The 22,007-nt window shown below is 35.4% G+C and overlaps 2 protein-coding genes and 1 long non-coding RNA gene across 3 annotated transcripts; 1 reads left to right on the top strand and 2 right to left on the bottom strand.

The window, feature by feature from the left end:
- Positions 1–6,425: 6,425 nt before the first annotated feature.
- LOC130945627 (uncharacterized) lies at positions 6,426–9,920 on the top strand. The gene is made up of 16 exons (XM_057874333.1): positions 6,426–6,557; positions 6,645–6,710; positions 6,791–6,859; positions 6,935–7,009; positions 7,083–7,136; positions 7,276–7,362; positions 7,590–7,655; positions 7,739–7,837; positions 7,941–8,006; positions 8,091–8,562; positions 8,638–8,724; positions 8,850–8,978; positions 9,069–9,203; positions 9,385–9,497; positions 9,568–9,661; positions 9,747–9,920. The coding sequence occupies exons 1-16, from the start codon at positions 6,481–6,483 to the stop codon at positions 9,918–9,920; spliced, it is 1,863 nt and encodes a 620-aa protein (XP_057730316.1). The 5' UTR covers positions 6,426–6,480.
- A 430-nt stretch (positions 9,921–10,350) lies between these two features.
- On the bottom strand, positions 10,351–11,777 carry LOC130945626 (protein FAR-RED ELONGATED HYPOCOTYL 3-like). The gene is made up of 3 exons (XM_057874332.1): positions 11,575–11,777; positions 11,046–11,485; positions 10,351–10,467 (listed from the first exon to the last, which is right to left on the bottom strand). Exons 1-3 carry the CDS (start codon positions 11,774–11,776, stop codon positions 10,351–10,353), a joined length of 759 nt encoding a protein of 252 aa, XP_057730315.1. The 5' UTR covers position 11,777.
- Positions 11,778–17,009: 5,232 nt separating this feature from the next.
- Positions 17,010–19,872, bottom strand: LOC130943946 (uncharacterized). The gene is made up of 4 exons (XR_009071926.1): positions 19,652–19,872; positions 19,503–19,556; positions 19,280–19,427; positions 17,010–17,320 (listed from the first exon to the last, which is right to left on the bottom strand). It is a non-coding gene; the product is annotated as an uncharacterized LOC130943946 (long non-coding RNA).
- Between the last annotated feature and the right edge of the window lie 2,135 nt (positions 19,873–22,007).

The following is a 22,007-nucleotide window of genomic DNA, read 5'->3' as shown; positions in this document are numbered from 1 at the left end:
ATTCTTGTGAAAGTCTTATCTTGATGAATATGCTTGCTACCAGTGGAATAGGAATATTCCAATTCATCTTGGTAAACATGTTTGCAGAATAAGTTATTTTTGGCAGTTCCTTTAAGCATTGAGTATAGAAATAAATGTGAAAATTACTGTGATCATGATGTGGTTAAAAATATTTTCTTACCATAAGTATGTTACTCTGATTTGATTGGAAAATATTTTCAAAATTTTTTGGTTGATTAGAGTTTGAGCAGAAAATCAATTTATGATATCAAATGAGTTTTAATTATCAATCCAACTCTGCTCATAAATCAAGCATTTAGCATCATATAATGAATATGCTAAATAACACTGTTACTTGAAGCTTGATTAACATGTTACAGGTTAGTGCTTCCCTTGGTAAAAATGTCATATATTAAGGGGGAGTCATGTGACAATTTGAAAAGAGGAGAAATTCAAAAATTCAAAGGGAGTATTCTTTACTCAATCTTAAATTTCTTTCCATTTCAATTTTAATAATGTTTGTCATCAAAGGGGAGATTGATGAGTTTGGAAAACTCTAAATTAATATTTGTGATGACTAAACATTATTAATATAATTACAAAATTAATTTTAGATTAAATATTGATTAAATTAAATTTTGCAATGCAGGTATTTACTATTAGGCCGATAAATAAAAATTATTGCAGGCCCAAATCAATATATATATATATATATATATATATATATATATATATATATATATATTCAACCTTGTTGAATGTTTCCTATATTATGTGGCTGAAGCAATTTGTGATAAATTGGGCCAGAACTCAAACATTACCATAAGCCCAATTGTTTTCGCTGAATCAAAATATTGTTGGGCCAGATTAAATATTGTTGCTACCAAGTCCAATTTTAATTTTGATGAATGTTTCTTATGCTTGATCCGAAACCAAGCAAAGACGAAAGCAAAAATTGCTTCCAACGGATCCAAAGCATTTTACCATGTGATGAATTTCAAATTCATTCAATTATCATTTATTGCATAGGAACAATGAGAGAGAAAAAAGGACATCTGATTTGATTGCAGCATCTAATGCTACACACTACTCAACAAGTGAAGAATAATTTCAATTAATTTCATTCTCTTTCCTAATTCAATGATATTCAAATTTCTTTCTTCTCTCTCATCACTTTCCTTCTCTTCTTTGGTCCTTACACAGCAAACCGTGGAAGCTACTTTGAGCTACCGAAAAGAAGAAAAGGCAAAGACCATCAAGCTGATGGCAAGAAAACATAAAAAACATAAAGTATGCTGTGGCTAAGATTCTTATCACTTGTGAAAATATTTTGTGATGAGATATTGGCTTCTTCATACCAAAAATGGTAGAAGAAGATTTCGGCCAGCAAGGTGAAGATCCTTGGAGACATGGCTTGTCTCTGATTCTGCTCAACCACCACAGAAGGAAGCTAGGGTGGCTATGTGATGGAAGAGGCAGAGATTGGAGCAGATGAAGCCGTCATCATCATGAAGTATCAAGGGCTAGAATTTCATCTTGGAGAGCAAGCCAAAGATGGAGCGCTTGGATTGATGAAGAGTGATGACCAAGGAAGAACTAGAGGTATTTGCATGTTGGGTTTTGCATGAGTTACCTCTTCTCTCTCTTTGGCCGAACCGGTTACGTGTGAAGGAAAAGAAGTTAAGCTTGGTTTTTGTTTCAACTGTGAAGGCTTCTCCTCTCTATAAAATGGGGTGAACAGTCACGGTTTGATTCAAAGAGTTAGAAGTAAGAAGTGAGAATGCAAGGCACAGAAGTCTCATAGCTACCTAAGCTTATAGATTTTTTTCTCCTTCAATATTTTCTGTTTTGTAATTTTTTATTTAATTTTGTCATGTCTTGAGTCTCATGAAAAAAGGCAAACTGTGATGTTTGTATGAAAAAGCCATAGAGCAGAAAAAGGCAGAGAGTACAAAATTAAAAGAAAAAGCCATAGATGTCCTTAGAGTTTCTTTGTTCATCTATGTTATGTTTCAATGATTCTGTGAAAATTCCCTTGTAAGTTCGGTTAGCACTTTACAGTTTGTAATCAGGATGATTATAGTGAAATTCCATCATTGTTGTGATGGAGATTGGATGTAGGTTGCACTGCACTTAGCAGCTGAACGAGGATATATCTGGGTTTAATTTTCTCTCTCTTCAACTCCATTTCTATTTCTACTGCACAGGAGCTAAAACAAAAAATATCTCGTGCCAAGTGACGAGACAAAAATAAAAGTCTCATGGCTTGGGATGAGACAAAAATCAAAAGTCTCCTCAAAGAAAAGAAAACTAAGATTCAACCCCCTTTCTCTTAACCACTGGAAACCATTATTTATATACAAAGATTTTTTAAATTAAAAATAATAGCTATTAGTATTAATAAATATATATTAATAAATTTTATAATGGAATAATATTTGGTCCGGGCGTAGCGAGAGTTTTACCCTACTAGCGAGAGTTTTACCCTAGTATATATATAAATGCAATGCAAAGCTTCATTGTTATTGTAAACTATCATTAGTTGAAGTTCTTTTTATCAATTCTTTCATAAACAATGAAGCTGGGAATTAGTGCTCCCTTTGGTTTTTTTCAACCTTATAAGATAAAGATTTTTCTAAGTTCTTGTTAGGAATCATACCTAGGGTTCTTCTTGCGCCTAGGCGCTGTATTCATCCACTGTTGCTGATCACTTGGCCACTGTGCCTATGGATTGGCGTGGTCGATGCATCTTATGGTTCGATTGGCTTCGTGAACGTCACACGTCAGGATGACTCAGGCCAACCTAGCTCCAACGCTAACGCCAATGCCAACGCGGCTGCGGCCGCGGCAAGGCCGGGTAGACTTGGATTCATGCGTTCCAACTCCGTAATAATATGGAGACCGTGATATCTCCACTGTTTTTTATGTAGTTGAATTTTTTGGTGTGCATTCTTTTCTTTAAGTCTTTGCCGTCTTTCTTCTTTTTTTTTAGACTTTTTTTTTCTTGGGTGTGCTTTCATTCAGGTTTCAGTTGGCCATGATGTTTGCAGCAGGTTAGAATCACAAAAAGAATTACTTTAGTTTTTTTACGAAAGTTACAAGAACAATCAAACAGAAAAACGAATAATAAAACCTCAAGGGACTAAAAAGGTGCGGGACAATTCCGTTGAATATTTTTTTTTCAAACTCACTTTTAGGGCATTAAAATTTTTACATGCCGAAAATGATCTTATCACCATTTTTATCATAATATTCATCACTATGTTTGTATTTTTTAAGATCGAACGAAGATTTTGTTGTACAAGAATTTTATTTGATAAAATTTTTCGAAAAATTAAATACCTCATTTTATATTTGATAAATCAAAAAGATAATATACTTGTATTTACAATTTTTAAAAATTAAGGTGTTTTTGAATTCTTCTACTTGTATTTAATTTCTTTAGTATTTTTGGCTTCTAAAATAAAAGAAGTTCATACATAGTGTGTAATGTGTATAGAATTTGTGAAGATTAGGATGAAAAATAAAAAATATATGAAGACTCCAACAAATAAAAGGATGTGTAGAAAAATAAATAAAATTTAGTGTTAATAATTAATAAGAATAATTTTAGATATTTATTATATAAAATTATATTAATTTTTTTACTTTTAATGAGTACAAATCTAACTTTAAAATATCAAAGCGACCACATTTTGCAATTGAAAATTTATTGATGATTTCTAGTCATTTTTTTCTTACAAGTGATGTTAATTAATTTATTTTATGCTCCCCTTGTAATATATTTGGTTCGTGTAATGTTATTGGTCTACTAGAATAGAGTAATGTTTTATGTTTATTAGTCTTGTTAAATGATAATAGTGCTTTATGAAACTTATTATTAAATAACATATAATAAGTATTTAGGCATATTTACATAAAAAATCATAATTTTCTTAGTTTTTAATCTTTCAATTTTTGTACGAGTGTATGGAATAATTTTTTTAATATTTATATTATATGAAATTCTAAAATTTAAAAAAAATTAATTATTCTTTATTATAGATATGTCCCATCTTTTTTATTTTTAAAAGATGTTTTATCAAATATAATTGTAGTAAAAGTAATTTTTATTTTGTTTTTACCAAATATCTGAAACGCAGGTGTCGTAACTTTTAAAAGACAGCTTTCAACGACTACTTTAAAAAAAATTTTTATCAAACCAAATTTAAGTTTTATGGGTTTTTCTCTTTTAAAGGTTTTTCGATGATAAATATTCTGATATTTAGTTGTTTAATTTTTTTTACGGGCCTGCTACACATACAAGCATACAAGCAACCAAGTTGGCCCAGCCCAAACACGAAACACGCGCACGAAAGAGAGATAAGATGCCGCGTCCAAATCACGCGCTCAGCATTCGAACGGTTACGTATGGGAGACTCTTCCACTTCTTCCACTTCTTCCATTTCTCAAGGCACTTTCAAATCAACGAAACCCTCTCATTTTCGAGCGAAGATCAACTTTCAAAATATAGAAATCGTAGTTCGAAAACTGCATCAAAACACCATCAACCTCTCTGTGAAGAAGAATCTGAAGAAAAAACAAACCAAGAATACTCAACGTAAGTGCATTAAAATACTGTATATTTTACTTTTCTTCTACGTCGTTCTGATAGGGTTTACTGTTACTGTTGCTTCTTTGTTATACGTCGTTCTTCTGAGTTATACGTCGTTCTTCTTAGTTCTACGTCGTTCTAAGTTCTCCTGCTATTTTTGTTGATTTTTGGGGGTTTATTCCGTATATTCGGGGGTGTAAACTGCTTAACCTTGTAATGTGGCTTTATATTGAAGCATGGCTGAGTGATATCTCTCTGATATCTATATGGATGTATCTGAATAATATCTATGGGTGTATGTCACTGTAATCAATGGGTGTATCTTGTTTGAGATCTTTGGGTGTATCTCACTGTTATGAATGGGTGTATCTTGCGAATATCTGGCTGTCTTGACTCATATATATGGGTGTATCTTACTGTTATCAATGGGTGTATCTTAGTTGTTATCAATGGGTGTATCTGAGTCATATATATATGGGTGTATATTACTGATGTCTTTGGGTGTATTTTTAGTTTCAGAAAAAATGGCAGCAAGAAACCAAACCAAAGACCTCAAATGTGCCACACATCTCCTGAATGATAAGTTCAGAAACATGACTGAGGAGAAGAAGGCCATTGTCAGGGATCTTGGATTCGGTGGGTTGATGCACATCCCACCACTGAGGGTGGATCACCAACTCTTGAGAGAGTTGGCAAAAAACTTCAAACTTGGGGAGAACAAACTGAGGACAGGATATGGTTCTTTCCATATAACCCCGAAAAAAATAGGTGATGCGCTTGGCATCAATGCAACAGGTAATTAGCTCAAAATTATAGATGTATATTAAGTTGTTGCTTGGGTGTATATTAACCTGATGCTTGGGTGTATCTGAACTGACTTGGTTGCTTTGTTGTTTTCCTTTTTGTAGGAGATCTATTTCCTGAGAAAGTTGACTACAAGAAACTTTCTGAATCTGACAAAATAATTTATAAAAGATTCCAGGGTAAGACCCTCAAAAGTCTTACCGATGAAATGATGGAAATCGGCGTTGGCAACGAAGAGGAACGCCTGATGTTCAAGAGGATATTCATCCTCTACATACAGATGGCGTTCCTTTTGCCAACGACGATAAACAAAATATCGCCGGTGCACCTGGTCCCGATTTTTGAGATGGAGGGCATAGAGGAGAGAAACTGGGGGGGGGCATGTCTTGACCTTCATGATCAGGGGCATAACAGACTACCAGGAGAAGAAGAAGAAGGCAATCAATGGCTGCCTCTTCGCCCTGATGATAATCTACTTTCACCTTTCAAAAAACAAACGCAACAACAGGGGTGAAAGACCACCAAAGCCATGGATTGCCAACTGGACTAAGGAGCAGTTGGTGAAAAGAATGAATGAAGAGAGAGAGGAAACTTTGGTGAGTAATCATAATAAGTTAGTGTACTTTATTTACCCTAATGGTGCTAACTAAAATATCTCATGTTTCAGGGGATTCTGAATTTGGCAGAGACAAAAGAAAAAATGAGAAAAAAAGAAAAAAAACAAAAAGAACAAGAAATAAAAAAAACAAAAAAAGGAAGGCGAGCTCAACATCGTCTTCGGAGACAGAAACTACCGAGAGTGATACTTCTACCTCTGAGTCTGAGGCTCAAGAAGACTCGGAGGATTCGGGAATTAAACACCCTGGCAAAAAGGGGAAAAAGTAAGTACCATACTTGGGTGTAATTTCTTTATAGGGTTTGGGTGTATTTTGCTTGTCCACGTTGGGTGTATGTAGCTTATTAAGCAGGGTGTGTTTCTTTTGCTGCGTTGGGTGTATATTGTATACTCAGTTGGGTGTGTCTCATGAATTCAATTGGGTGTATTTTTAGTATGTTCTAAATGATGATTGTTTGCCTGCAGAATGGACTCAAGAAAAAGAAAGCAGAGGGAAGAGGAGTCGGATTCTGATTCAGAATCTGAATCTGAACCAAGTGACGAGTAATGTCCTGAAATTATTACTCCTTTCTTTTGGCTTCGTTATAAAGATTTCGTGTATTAACTGAAGCGTCTGTTATTGACTTATAGGATCGAAGAATCATTGCCTGCGGAGAAGGAGAAGAAAAAGAAAGAAACAAAAACAACTCCAAAAGAGTAAGCACTTCTTTGGATAAAATTCTGTGATAAAATTAATTTTTTATTTCTGATTGGTACTGTTTTTTTTTTCCACCCAGAACACCACAAAAAAAGAAAAAAGTAGTTGTGGAGGATTCACCTCCTGAAGAAGATCAATACTTTGACGGGTACAGTACCTCATAAGCTATACTATGGTCTATCATCGTAATTATTTTTGTTAACGTCTTATTTTATGAATGTAGTGAGACATATGAAATATCGAGTGACGAACTCGATGAATGGCTAGGGGAAAACGTTCGTAAATCTGCTGCAGAGGGGTATGTCTTGCTGTGCTGTGTATTTGAGATTTTGGTGTCTTTTGTTTGCTAATAATTGTATCTTGTTTCGCAGGGACAACCAGCCTGACCTGGGATCGACAGAAGATCGCTATGTGTCCTCTGAAACGTAAGAAGCTTTATTATTTAATAAAATCTTGTTATGTATTCTGTGAAACAATATGGGTGTATTCTGTGCATCAAGTTGGGTGTATCTTGTTCACTAAGTTGGATGTATATTTGTTTTGAATAACATGAAATCTGTTTAGACTACCGGCTGTCAACTTGGGAAGTGATGATACTTCCTCTCAAAGACGCACAGAACAGAGTAGTGTAACCCTGCCGTCTCAGAGCATGTAATTTCTCTTTCAAATAACCGTTACTTTTCTTCTTCTAATAACTTCTACTTCTAATTCTGTATATATTTTTTTTAGAAAAAAAAGCCCTTTATTATTTTATTCAAGAAAAAAAAGGCAGCAAAAAAAAGCAAAAACTGCAACTATGTAAGTTCTCAAAAAACAAAGCCCGTCTTCTTTTTGAATTGTTCGGGTGTATTTGTTGACCTTCTTTGCATGTATTTTAGGTTGACTCCGGACAATTCGAATATGATGGTTGTTAGGGAACAAACCCAGTCGGAAGCGCTTGCAATGTGAGATATGCAAGAATATTTCAACCTTATAACCATAATATTTTCAAATATGTTGTTAACCTTTCATTTTTATTCTTGTTTAGAGTCCCGATCCAATTTTTTGTGCCGCCATCCCAGCAAACAACCACTGACGCAGATTCCGAACCAACCCCTATGCTACAGATTGAAGGGGCTAGAGAAACGTAAGAAAATAGTATTGGGTGTATATTTGCTTAATGTTTGGGTGTATATTTGCTAAGAGTTTGGGTGTATACTCTTCCTGATCGATTTTGTGCAACTGTGCAGCACTCCTGAAACCCCCAAACAACATCAAGAAACAACACCCAAGCTTCCCCCAGCTCCAACAAAAATGTAAGTTAATTAGACTAGAATCAATCCTTGCTTGTCATCCGTATATTCTTATTCTTACTATCATTCTTATACATACTGATGCAGTCATCCAGACGCCGAGGACGCTGCTGCCCTGTTGATGATGGCACGGACAGCAAGCTATGTTCCTAAAACAGATCTGCCGATGCCATCATTCAGCCTCGGATTGACAGATTCAAGCCAGGAGGGGGCGTCGACGCAGGAGACAGAAAGGGAAAAATCTCCAGAAACTGCAACTATACTGGAACAATTGGACAGTTTGGTCCAAAAGTTAGCAAAGGGAAAAGACGAAAGTCCGCAAATTCGGAGGGAGACTGGGGGAGAAAGTTCTGCTAAGTTTGAAACACCGGGGGGAACAAATCAAATTCCGGATGATATGAAAGAAAAGTGCTACATCTGGGGGACGAGACTGAAGGAGGATGCAAAGGGTGATACTAACGAGTTTGAGGAGATATGCACTGTGACTGGCCAAGGAGAGTACATTTTGATGAGAACGCACCTTGCATCCCTCCAGGCAAACAGTGATATAGAATGTCAGGTAATTTTAGACTAACATTAATGTTTTTACACCAAAGTCAACTGCAATGGTTATTAATTTAAAATTGATTTCTAGGTTGTATCTGCCATCTGCCTCATCCTAAACCAGAAAAAGGAAAAGAGGTTTCATGCACAAATATACTGTCTCCCCCCAGATATTGTGGTAAGTGTTACTTCTACGAACTTTGGGTGTATTTTATGCATTGGTTTGGGTGTATTTTTTTAGCTTAGATTGGGTGTAAGTTGTTTATGTTCATGTTTTCATTTCTTGTATTGCAATTCTTGCAGAGCATGGCACTTTCTGATCACCCAAAGGGGGAATTCATATCTCCGAAAACGAACAGAGAATTCAGGGTGGAAGCCTACCCCAATTTCATTCCCTTCATAGATAGGAAAAAATTAAGTTCGCATCCATATGTAAGTTTTTGTTTCGTAAATTTGTTAGTACGCTTATTTACTTATATGCCAAGTAAAATAACAGACTGTTGAAATGTGGCAATCTTTCAGATTTTTGCTCCTGTTTGCCACTCGGGACATTGGTGGTTATGGCTGATAAATACAAGAACGCGGAAATGTCAAATACTTGACCCGCTGCACAAAAAAGCTCCAAGCCATGAGAGAAAGGACATTAATAAATTCACTGTAAGTTCTCTCTGTCTTCTTTACTTTAATAGATACGTCTGTTTTGAAAGTTGAGTTGGGTGTATATTCTATATTCAATTGGGTGTATATTCCATATTCAATTGGGTGTATATTCCATATTAAGTTGGGTGTGTCTTGTCAATTGACTCGGGTGTATTACTGACTTGTTTTGGTATTTAAGGGATATGTATTTTCGAGATTGATAGCATATGCCGGCGGGAAACCTCTCGAGAAAGGCGAAAAGGAGAAGGAAATTAAAGCCCCATATGTTAAAATTTCAGGCCAAAAAACAAGGTATAGATTTGTGACTCTGAACCTTAAACTTTCCTAAATGAGATTTGTAATTTATTTTCTTCGTTTTCAGCTATGACTGCGCTATTTACGTAATGAAGTGGCTTGAGTTAATAGAGCCGGAAAACATTAAAAAGGGGAAGTATGAATGGGATAACTGGACACAGGTAACTGTCTTTAGAAGTATATAACTCTGTATTACTTTACTGAATTAATATTTCTGTTTAAACATAACATACTTTTTAATTGTAGGAGGAGGTGGACCACTACAGAGTGGAATATGCTTCCCGGATACTATTTAGTGAGTTGAATAGACAGAGAGATCTGGCAATTAGAGAGAGTAGTGCTATAAGGCTGTCGAAGCCATCCTCTGTATTATTGAGTCCGTTCTGTCAGATTAATTCTGAGGATATAGAAACTGGGTAGTTTGTAAATTGAACAAATGATGTAAATGTTTGCCATTCAATTTATTCAATGTATATTTTTTCCCATAGTTAAACTATCTGTGCTGCTAAACTGTCTGTGATGTATTTAAAAACTGTATTACAGGTGGTAAAACATAAAGCAAAAAATCAAGGCATACGCATATTATAAATTGTTACACCCAACGCTAGTCTAATAATACACCCGAGGTTGAGTAATAATATACACCCAATTGTCTGTGCAGTATTCAAAATGAATGAATTACAACTACTAAAATATGAAAAAAAAAAACCAACTGAAAAATACGCCCATAACCTGTGAAATTTTACAGCTTTTGTTCTATATGTATCTATATATGTGTCTATATGTAAATTGTCTATTAACAAAAATACACCCAAAGGTAACAGGGATTTTACACCCATACTCCCTATAACTATACACCCAAAGAGTTATCCCCTGCTGCTGGTACCCTGAACTGATAATTTATAACTTGTCCCTGGTATTGGCTGCTACTTGAATGCGCCGCTGATGCAGCATCAAACAGGTTTATCTGAATATAACACTCACGCATTAGCTAAACAATTAACTAGAAAAATAAACTCAATCGCCACAGATTTAAAGAACATCATATTTACCTCGCTTAAAACTTTTGTCTTCTTCTTCTTTGTGGCATTTGCAATCTGTTTCTCCAGCTTTGAACCTAGCCTGTTTTTTGGACGTCCTCTTGTTCGAATCCTTGGCGGGCTTTGAAGCTCGTTAACGGATTCCAAGTTAGCGTCTTCGTGGGATAAAGAAGATGTCCCCTTCCTTTTGGCTTTTACTGCTTCCATCTCGGCCATGACGTTGTCGTACGCACGGTGCAGAATTGCAGTCAGCTCCTCTGATTCGGAGGCAAATTCGCAAATATTTTGCGAACGGAAAACAAGTTGGTCGAACTTCTTGCTTCTTGGCTCAATTAGTGGCTCGTCGTGGCTGCTCTTGATGTGTGTGTTGCCTCTTTACCTTCTTGCTCCATCGTTCCAGTATGTACCTAGGGGACACTTGGCTTACTTGTTCGAAGCTTAACACGCTTAGTGCGTGACGGCACAGTATCCCTCTCGACTCGAATAATAAACATTGGCATTTTACCTCGGCTGCAACTGAGTCGTAGGTAACCGCGAACTTGTCCAATATTGAGCTGGAAACTTGTTCTCCAACTTCGTATACTGAATAGCCTAGAGCAGAATTCTTTAATCTGGTGATGCAATTCGCCTTTCCTCTGAATTGGGCTTGGACTTTCCTAAACTTTGCTTGGGTGTACGCATCTTGAAACTGAGTTTCGATGGGGGATTTGGTTGCACATGGTATGACCGTATGAAAATCTGCAGCATCTGATTCTCTCTCTGCTTGCTCCCTGCTTCCGAGGCAATTATCGTACTGTTTGACGAACTGAATGAGCGAGCTGTTACGGGTGATGTACTTGTTAAAAAATGAATGCATGCTCTCGCTCCTTTGTGTGCTTCTCATCCCTGCCCAGAAGTGGTGGTCCAGATAGATAGGAACCCATATGTGACGGTCTTCGTACAGATCTGCATAATACACCCAAACACACACTGTAAAATACACCCGAGAGACAGTACAATTTACACCTCTGCTGCAGAATTTAAAAACACATTACCTGAGAGCCACTTGTTGTCCGCAAGACCAAAATTCACCAGAAAATCGTTCCAATTCCTATCGAATGAGTCTTTGCTGTGAGAGTTCCAAACAACATGGCTCATTTGTTGTTCGACATCGGCGTGTGCCTTGTACCCGTTTAATTTGCTTGGAATCTTCTTCATGATGTGCCAAATACACCAGCGGTGAACTGTTGTTGGCATACAGGCCTCTAGAGCCCTTTTCATTGATGCGCACTGATCGGTGAGAAACCCTTTCGGAGCGTTTCCTCCCATGCAACGAAGCCAGCATTGAAATAACCATTTGAATGATTCAATTTCTTCGTTCTTCATCAAAGAGCATCCGAGAAGTGTTGACTGGCCGTGGTGATTCACCCCGACAAAAGAACCATAGACCAAATTATACCTGAAACGAAGTGCCATGGTCCAGAATGCAAAATCATTAGGTACACCCCAACAAATGCTTATAATACACCCAATGACACGGCCAATATACACCTCTGCTGCGGATTAGTAAAAATAAATTAATTTAGCATCATAAAAAGGGACAGTTTGTTACCTGTTTGTATTGTAGGTGGTGTCGAATGAAATGACGTCTCCGAAATACTCACAGGCGGCTCTGCTTCTTGCGTCGGCCCAAAAGGCCAGCTTAATCGATTGATCCTCCTCGAGTTTGAGCTCGAAAAAGAAATTCGGATTCTTCTCTTTCATCCTTAACAAATATTTCCCGAATTCCTTTGCATCTTCTTGTTCGGAAACATTCCGCACTTCCCTGGTAATGTAATTCCTCACGTCCTTTTCGATGAAATTTAACTCGCGGTGACCCCCGGCAGCCGCAACAAATGATTGGTAGGTTTTGCTTGGTCTGATACCGGCCTCGTCGTTATTCTTTATCGTACGACGAATGGACATGCTTAGTTCCCTGTGCTGTTTGAGCATCTCTGCTTTGCTTGGACAGCAGGGGTGTGAATGATCCAGCACAACCTTTGAAATGATCCAAGCACCGACATCCTTCAATGTGTGTATATAAATTCTTGCAGGACAGTTTAGACCGGCTGTCGGATTGGTCTTCTCGGTTGGAGATATTTTAGATTTCCATTTTCCCTCTCTGCTACATGTAATCAGTTGATTCTTAATCTCGTTTCCCTTCCTATTTGTGCACCGAACTCTTGTAGAGAAACCTGCAGCCTTGGCGTAGTTCCTGTAAAATTTTCCGGCATCTTCAAGGGTCGTAAAGGTCATTCCGACCTTCGGAACAAGCTCGTCATCAACAACAGAGAGAGGCTGCACAATAAACCGTGTCAGAACTGTGAATACACCCATAAGTATGATACAAAATACACCCAATCATGGCTAATATGATACACCCGAACCGAAACAACTCAACTACAGAATGACCTTTAAAGCCATAAACTCTCAATACACAGACTGCAGAATACACCATGTCAAAAACTAAAAACACACACAATCATGTCTGATATAATACACCTGAACAACAACAACTCAATTAAAAATAACAAAAACCAGTAAAGTGTACATACACCCACACTTATAGCTAAAATACACCCAAAGAAGAAATTGATCTACACCCGAGCGTCTGCTATAAATTCCAGGTAATTAAACAATGTTCAGCAATTTTTTAAACTACACAATGCTATACAAATTACTGTAAATCAAACCTCAGGAACTTCGTTAGATTCAAATTCATCTGCTATAAATTCCAGGTAATTAAACAATGTTCAGCAATTTTTAAACTACACAATGCTATACAAATTACTGTAAATCAAACCTCAGGAACTTCGTTAGATTCAAATTCATAATCCACATCGCCTGGATTCAACGCAGAATCTGAGCTTGAAGGATCCATTATCTTCAAAACGAGCTCGAACTTTGATTTCAGAAAACAACAAATCAAGAGAGAAAAACGAAGCTCGAGATGCAGAAACAGAAAAAGAGAACGTAAACGAAGAACATACCAGTGAGAAAAGAAGAGGAAAAGATCGATGGAGAAGAATGAGGAAAACGCGCGAGAAGAAGCACAACGAAATCTCAAAATAACGAAAACGAAGAAGGAAACAAATATTTTAAATTTGGAAGTTATATATACGCGGCATATTATATAGCGCGTGTAATCAACGTACCAGGAGGAGCGCGTATTTTAAATTTATTGTTTAATAAACTTGTAAAGCATACAAGCCCTAATGGCTTGTATGCAGAGCTTTTCCGTTAATTTATTTTAGTATATTTGTTAGTAATCAATTTATTTTTATCCCTTCTTATGTTGATTATTATAAAATTATTCAACATATAACATTATTTTTCATATCCAATTTATCAAACCATTTCTTCTTTTGAAAGATAAAATGAAATCATATTTTTTTGTTGTTAGTCATATCTTATATTTCTTTTAAACTTAATCTTATCTCACATTATATATATAAATATAACAACATGAAGAATCTAATTTTTATGTATTTGTTTTTAGTTATATGTCATCACATTATTAAAAATAATTAATTTTTTTAATTTATTGTTTAAAAATCCATCTAAATACATAAAGTTAATTAAAAATTATATAAAATTGTTTATATCAAAATTAAACTAAAAAAATGGTATATGAGAGGTAAATGTGGAAATAGAAAAACTGATATCCGGTTTTGAAGGTAAGTTATTTGTATACCCAAAGAGTCCAATTCGACTAGCTATGCATTAAATTCTTTTAGCTTTTTTTCATCTTCTCCCAATATGCCAAGAACCCAATTACTCAAAATTGGTCAGTTTCATCTTTTTGTTTTATTTGTGAGAAATATTCATACATGAATGAGGAAATAAATTCTTCTTACCATTTCAATTTTCAAAAGAATTAGATGTAGATAATCAATGAAAATTTTCTTGTTTCAGGTTTTTTCTTTCCTGAGTGTGTAAGAATTTTTGTATGGGATAATGTCTATCTATTATGTTTTTTTTTTCTTTTTCAGTTCTTGCTACTTATTACATTAATGATTCAATTTTATGGTGAACTAATATGGTTTGGATTCATTATTATGAGTTCAAAACAATTTCTTTTTATTTGCTTTCTAATGTCAATCTTCACTTTTATACTGTGTATTTTGATAAATCTATATTCTGAAGATGGCCTTAGAGAAATAGAAGATTTCGGAAGGACCGTTCCTCTTGAGTTGACTGTCTATCCCGGAGAGGTACCATCATATACACTTTTAAGGTTTCAATTATATTTTATCGATTAATTATGAATCAAGAATTAGATCCTCTTCAAATTTGGTGCAGGATGTAGTCGCAAAGTTATGGAAGGTTTGGGAAGCAAGTACTCACTCTAGCTATGCAATTGCAGCCTTTGGTCATATATCAAAAGCCGCAATTGGCAAACCAAACTCAGATTTGTTTCATATATATGATGTACAAGCAAACAATCACTTATGTGTGTCATTCTTTAATTTTCTTCTCATATTCCATTTATTTACATGCTTTTCTACCATCTGCATGTAGGGAGACTTTGAGATTCTCTCTCTATCTGGACATTTCGTGAATGAAGAGGATGGTTCTGTAGATTGGCGTTTGGGCATCACACTGGCTGATTCTGACGGTGATAAGGAGGCTTTTGGTGGCAGCTCCATCAATACATTAATAGCTTCTGACACTGTATCTGTAAGAAAATTTGACTCGACTTATTTTCAACTTACTTTCTTGAATTGTAATGTGATTATACATTCTACTAACTTTGTAACTTTTAGGTACGTATTATAAACTTTGAGAAAGAAGAAAAGAGCGATGAAACTGGAACTTCCTCTACAACTGGTGGGGTGCTGATGTCCCTGCTCCTTGCTCTTGAGAAGAAAATAATGAGATTCTTTTCGGATCCCATGGTCAACGAGAGTGATAAGGAAAAACTAATTTGAGAACAATGTGAGTAGTTTGATTTCTAAAAGGATTACCTTTTTTCGTTTGAGGATAGCATTTGATTGTATGTTTCAGGTTTGGTTAAATAACAAGTTTAATCACCCAAGATTGAAATTATAATTTTAAGTTGTTAGGTTGAATTTCATTTTAATGATAATAATTTAATTAATAAAAAATAATTTGTATGCGTTATTTTTCTTTTCTTAATATAGTGTTAATTGTATTAACTATAAAATAGTTATTTAATCTATTTTTTTCAATAAATCAGGCATATATACTCAATATGACCATAAATAATCTAGTAATACTTAAATCTACCAACAAAGTTTTATATGTTGGTTTACTGTGAAGTAAGAAAATATCAAAATCAGCTCAAAATTAAGAACAAATTAAGAAACAACACTGTATCAATATTTGTATATAAAATTATATGATTAACGTAATTATAAAATTGTTTGTCAAGAGAATAAAATTATACGAATTTTTATGATAATTTTAATATTCTCAAACTATTAATGTACAATAAGAATTCATCTATTAGTTCCTAGAATTTTTAATTTTTTTAAAGTGATAGTAATAAATTTTAATAAATAAATAGATTTAGTAAGACATTTTGTTATTACCTTTTCATTATAGACTCTCAAAAACTTCTCTGTATTTAATAAGACATTTTGTTATTACCTTTTCATTATATAAATAGAAATTATTTAATTTCAATTTCAATTTTATATAACAAAACAGTGATTTTCAAAAATTATGGAATCTTTATTTGACATATGTATTATACCATACATATAAATTATATGGATTATTTTATAAACTCATATATATGCATAATATAACAGTTTAATACTATATAAAGGTTATAGCTTTATATATGTTATTATCTTGTATTAATCGTTATAATTAATTTAATAAAATATTTATTAAATATATATGTTATATATATTAATTATATGCCAATATTTTTAAGAATGCATTAAAAAAAGTGATATATAAATGTATACCGAATTATTGTTATATAAAAAGTAAATTTAAATAATATATAGAAAACATATATCTTGTGTATAAAAATGTGACTATTAGCAATTTTGTTAATAAATCTTTTTTAAATTATTACTAATTTCAATTTTATTAGAAAATTTGAGGAAATAATTTTCCTTGCCATAAATAATATACTAAAACTGATCTTCTATATGGTTAATTGAATTTATCAATGATTTTCCCACGTAAATTGTTATTACCCAGTTTTTAATAATTACTTAAAATACAAAATTTGAAATTGGAAATTGTTATTACTGTAACACCCTACTATACTAAATCTTATGCTTAAGTCATAAGATTGAGATAGTAAGATATTACGACCTCTAAAATAGGATTATATATATATAATAATAGGAAAAGAGATACTTAACTAGGAGCCTTGAAAAACGGGCAAAACAAAATCGCAAAATAAAAAGCGCAACGCTCGGGAAATCGAATTGCTTGCGGGTGAAGAAACCTAATAGGAATATGATAGAACAATAAACGAAGGGATAAAGAAAAGCCAAGGAACAGCATAACTAGCCTCTGACTCAGCCTGCGAAGCTAAGGCTGGCCGGAGGATACATATATACATATAAACATACATAAGTGTCCCCAAAATATACCAAAATACCAAAGTAAACTCCTATCTCTCCCTCAACCTCTAAGAGGAGCAGCATACATAAGTTACTTGGAGAGTAAGCTACACATATATATACATATATACAAATAGAACCCAAAATACGCCTAAGAACTACTTCGCTTTCCAGAATCCAGACGCCTAGCGAGGAGCCTCTCGACCTGCATCTGAAAAACAACAATACAATATGGAATGAGAACCGGAGGTTCTCAGCATGGTAAAAGTGCCACGCGCATAAGAAATACGGTCCTGAGAATGCCATAGGCAATCCTAGAACTCCGTTATTCAATTATCCAACTTAAGCACTAAAATAGAAGCCATAAACAAGGGTAGGTATTCTAAATCTGCCTAACTTACTCAAGTTCAAACTTAACCTAACAGAAAACCACTGAACCGAAAATCATACTTGCATCGAACCGAAATCACAATAGCCACCGAACCGAAATACGCTTAACCTAACAGCAAACCACTGAACCGAAAATCTTACATGCATAGAACCGAAATCACAATAGCCACCAAACCGAAATATGCTCATGTGGTTAATCCTTCATTTTCAATTTTCAATCCTAATCTAACACCAAACCATTTCTCCTTTTCCTCCATCCCTCCATCATTCACAATGCAACAGAAACAAACAACCAAACAAGGTCACACACAAGTAATTAGCAGATAGTACAAATAGCAAGTATAACAAATAGCAGGTAATATATATCAATTAGGCATACCCAGGAAATGCATAGCAATCAAAGCAAACAAATGCATATGATGCATGTCTGTCCTATGGCTGATGGGGCCCATCTGTCGGTTATCCAGCCAACCCGACAAGTCCGAAAACCTTAGACTGTCCCCCGTCGCGCATCCCCAAGAGTCTATGCATAGAGTTCACATTCATATTTCATAAAATCACTCAATGGGGGCTATCCATACCCGGGAATTTATACGTGCCCGGTCACCCTTACGACGTAGGGTTAACAGAGTATCGAGAATCAACCTGGAACACGTGGTGGCGAGCCACGGTTTTTACCCAGGGAAACTCGTATCTCAGATATCATCATTCATAAGCCATTTCATAGTCATAATCATTATTTAATCATTCATCAAGCCATGGCATGTTAACTCCTTTTGTTAACAACTTCCCTTTCACATTTTTCATCATCATTCCCTTATAATTCATCTTGATTACACTTTCCAGGTCCTGACCAAACTATTTATCAAATTCTTCTCAAGCTTCTTAATATCGAATAATCTTTAAAATCAACCCAACTCCAACATTAAGTCAATCACATCACACGAGGATTGCACTTTAACTTCTCGAACTCATGACTATCACTAAGACATCCTCGACACTCTATTTTCTTTTCTGTTTCTAATATAGCAAATGAACTCAGAATTGCACAAACTTTATGTCCAGGCATTCATATTGAAATAAGCTTTCTAACAAACTAAATATCATAATTTTCTGATTTTTCTAGCCTCAGGAATAAAGGAAAAACCGTGACTGCTCTGCAGTGCATAAAACCAGAAAAACAGCAGCAGCATGTGATATTCAAAAATTCACAGCTCCCAATCCTCAACTCTTAAAATTCTAAAATTTTAGAGAAATAAAGCTGGTTAATCAAATTTTATAACAAAATTGGTTTCGCTCCAAAACTCAACTCGTAGAAGTCGCAGCAAGACAAACAAGTTGCTGCCCTGTTTGATCTTTTCTGCTGCATGACAGATTTAACAACCTAACTTTAAAAATTTGCCATAAATTTATTATTTAACAAAAAGGTCCTAAATTTTCCAGTTTAATTCCTTATATTCCCAAGTAGAACCCAAATTTAGTCTCATGCAATTCCGATCATTACATAATTAGTTACAGCAAATGCAATACTACCACAACACAACTCTACACCCTTATTAACAAACACCAATCCTAATCCATCATAAATAAATATAAGAGCACACCATTAATAACTTCCACACCTCATAATTCCAATATATATATCCACCAACAAATCTATTCCAATAACATTACAAGGCTAATCATTAAATACAACAAACAATTCAACTTATCCTATGGTACCTCTAACCTAAGCTTTCACAACACCGTAAATATTAAACGTGCGAAACTTAAACCATACCTTGGCCGATCACTTAATTCACCCAAGGCAGCTTCTTAACACAAAATTACAGCCTCTTCAAGCTCAAGTAAAACAGCCACAAACTAAGTTTTGATCACCAACAAGCCTCCAAATATTCCCAATGCATATATACCCACTTAATCTACACCTAATACATATACATATTCTAATTTCAGTTCTCCATTACTAAAACAAGATTGAGCTAGGGTTAGGGTGTTCTTACCATACCCATATGCTCAATAGCTTGAGCCCACAAGTTCCGGAAGCTAACTTGAACCTAGAACACAAGAATTGAACAATTTTTAACTTAATTGTTCATAAATTTCCGAAATTAGGAGAAGCTGGCTGAGAAGGAAATAATGAGTTACCTACCAAATTGTTCCATGGGTTTCATAGAGCTCGTCACGGTGAACGCGTGGTCGCAAACAGTTCGTCAATCGGAGCTCCGGATCAAAAGTTACATGGATTTGAAATTAAAGTGAGGGTTAGGTTTTTGCTTGTGTTCTTCTTCCCCCTAAGAAATGTTTCCCAGCGTGAATAATGAAGAAGAAGGGAAATAAGAAGCTGTGCCTCTTTAATGGATTGGGTTTGGTTGGGCCTTGGGCCCATTTTGGGTCCGGTTCAACCAGTTCGGCCCATCCGGCCCAATCTTGGGCCGAACTTTTCGAAATTGGTATCAAAATTCTCGTTTCCACGAGCTCTATCCTATTTTGATATCAGTTTTGCGTATTTAATTTTCCTATTGAAAATTCGATTTATTGACTAATTATATACCGATTTTAGCGGGGTTTACATCCTACCCACCTAATTAGGAATTTTGTCCTCAAAATTCAGAGTGCGCTACCTGAATAGAGGTGTGGGTAGTCCTTCCGCATCTCTGTCTCAAGCTTCTAGGTGTATTCTTCAATACCATCCCAACACCAAGCTACTTTCACTAAGACAACCTCTCTCCCGTGTAAACGTTTAATGCTAGTATCATCAATCCTAACCAGAATTACTGGAAGCGTCAGACCTTCTCTTACTTGGACTGATTCTGGTTGTAGGACATAACTGGGTCGAAAGTGTATTTATGAAGCTGTAATATGTGAAACACATCATGCAGGTTCGAACATTGTGATAGTAAAGCGATCCTATACACCACTGGTCCGATGTGATGGGAATTTAGCTTTTTAGTTTTTGATTGATCATCCGATTCTAGTTCGTTGAAGTGATCTTCAGAAATAGGTATCCTCTTCCTTCCAACTTGAGAAGTCTTCTTCTTAGATCTGCCTAACTCTTTTGTCGGCTTTCATAGTGAGAATTCTAACTTAGATTTGTGTCACTCTTCCTCCGTTGTTTCGGCTGTCAAATTCAGGAACTAAGACGTTTGGTATTCCAGTTTTCGGTTAATTCAAATGTGTTTAGCATACCGTGAAGTCTCACCTTCTCCCTGATGTATAGTCTCTTTGATATCCCCAAGAAGTGGTTTACTCCGATGGGCAAAACGGGCCTGGTCACTTGATCCACAGTTCCCTAACAGTATCACCTTTTGTCCTAGTCGTCGGCAACCTATTATGAAATCGATGGTTATTCTCTTTTACCTTTAATGCTGAATTTTTGACAGTTGTAGCATTCGCATGGTTTCTGGTGGTCTCTCTTTTCTTTCTCATGCGTCGAACATGTAATCACATGGATCGTCACTTTGTTCTTCACTTCTGGCGGCTCAAAATATCTTCTTGAATTCGCGATACGTCTTAGAAACCCCAAGGTAACTTCAAAAATCCTCTCTTGTATTCTTCGGACAACAGTTTCTCACTCTAACTCCTAATCTCGACACATAACCCGCTCATGGTGTCTTCTTGATTCAGCCGGCTTTGGTTCTCTTAGTAGCTCCTTATCACTGTTATTGCACTCCTTAAGTCCTTGACTCTACGATCTCTATTTCGACATTAAACATATAAATCTTTTCTTAATTCCCTTTTGTTTGCCAGACTTCGACATCCTCGGTAGGTCTTTATCGTCCCCTCACGCTTCCTGCATTTCGTCTTTGCTATGTTTTAAAACTGCAATAGATTTAGTTTGACTCCTTTATCTATACCCGTAATATCCAATTTAAAGTTCCAACTTATCTAGCCTTCCATTCTCCGAAATTTATATCCAAGCATTTCCCCAAAAACTCCTTACTCAGAGCATCTGTTACCACTTCACGATATTGTATTTACACGTATCTTAAATCCCTCTGGTAATGTATCGCACTAATTCTGAGTCGTTAAATAAGTTCGGGTATTCTAATTACTGGATTTGGGGTTAATCCTTCTCTTGGAGTTTGAAAGCTCTCTTCATATTCGGGTATCTATGTAACCGGTGTATCTTCTAGCGTGTTAAACTAATCATAGGCTTTGTGGTCTGCAAGAATTAATGCTCCAAAACTCTTTTTGGGGGCGCATGCTTACCTGCTTCATTTTTCGTATCCAAAAGTCTTGCTCTTAAGGAATCAACATCTCAATAGTTGTAGCTATACTTTATACATGATACTAATATAGACTCGAGTTAATTTTCAAAAGGACATTAAGCTAAAAAAAAAATGAATGAGCAATACAAACGGTGTTCGTAAGGATTAAAAAGAAAATCTTGTACACGGTTACTCAAGATTATACCGAAATAATGAAATGCACAAGGAGAGGAACCTAGGTGCATCTCAAGAAAAGAGTTCAAATTAAAGACCCTTGGTAGAGAGAACAGAGCGTAT

This window comes from Arachis stenosperma, chromosome 8, assembly GCF_014773155.1.
Source record: "Arachis stenosperma cultivar V10309 chromosome 8, arast.V10309.gnm1.PFL2, whole genome shotgun sequence".
In the NCBI taxonomy this organism is placed as follows: Eukaryota; Viridiplantae; Streptophyta; class Magnoliopsida; order Fabales; family Fabaceae; genus Arachis; species Arachis stenosperma.
This window is presented reverse-complemented; position numbering and strand designations above follow the sequence as displayed.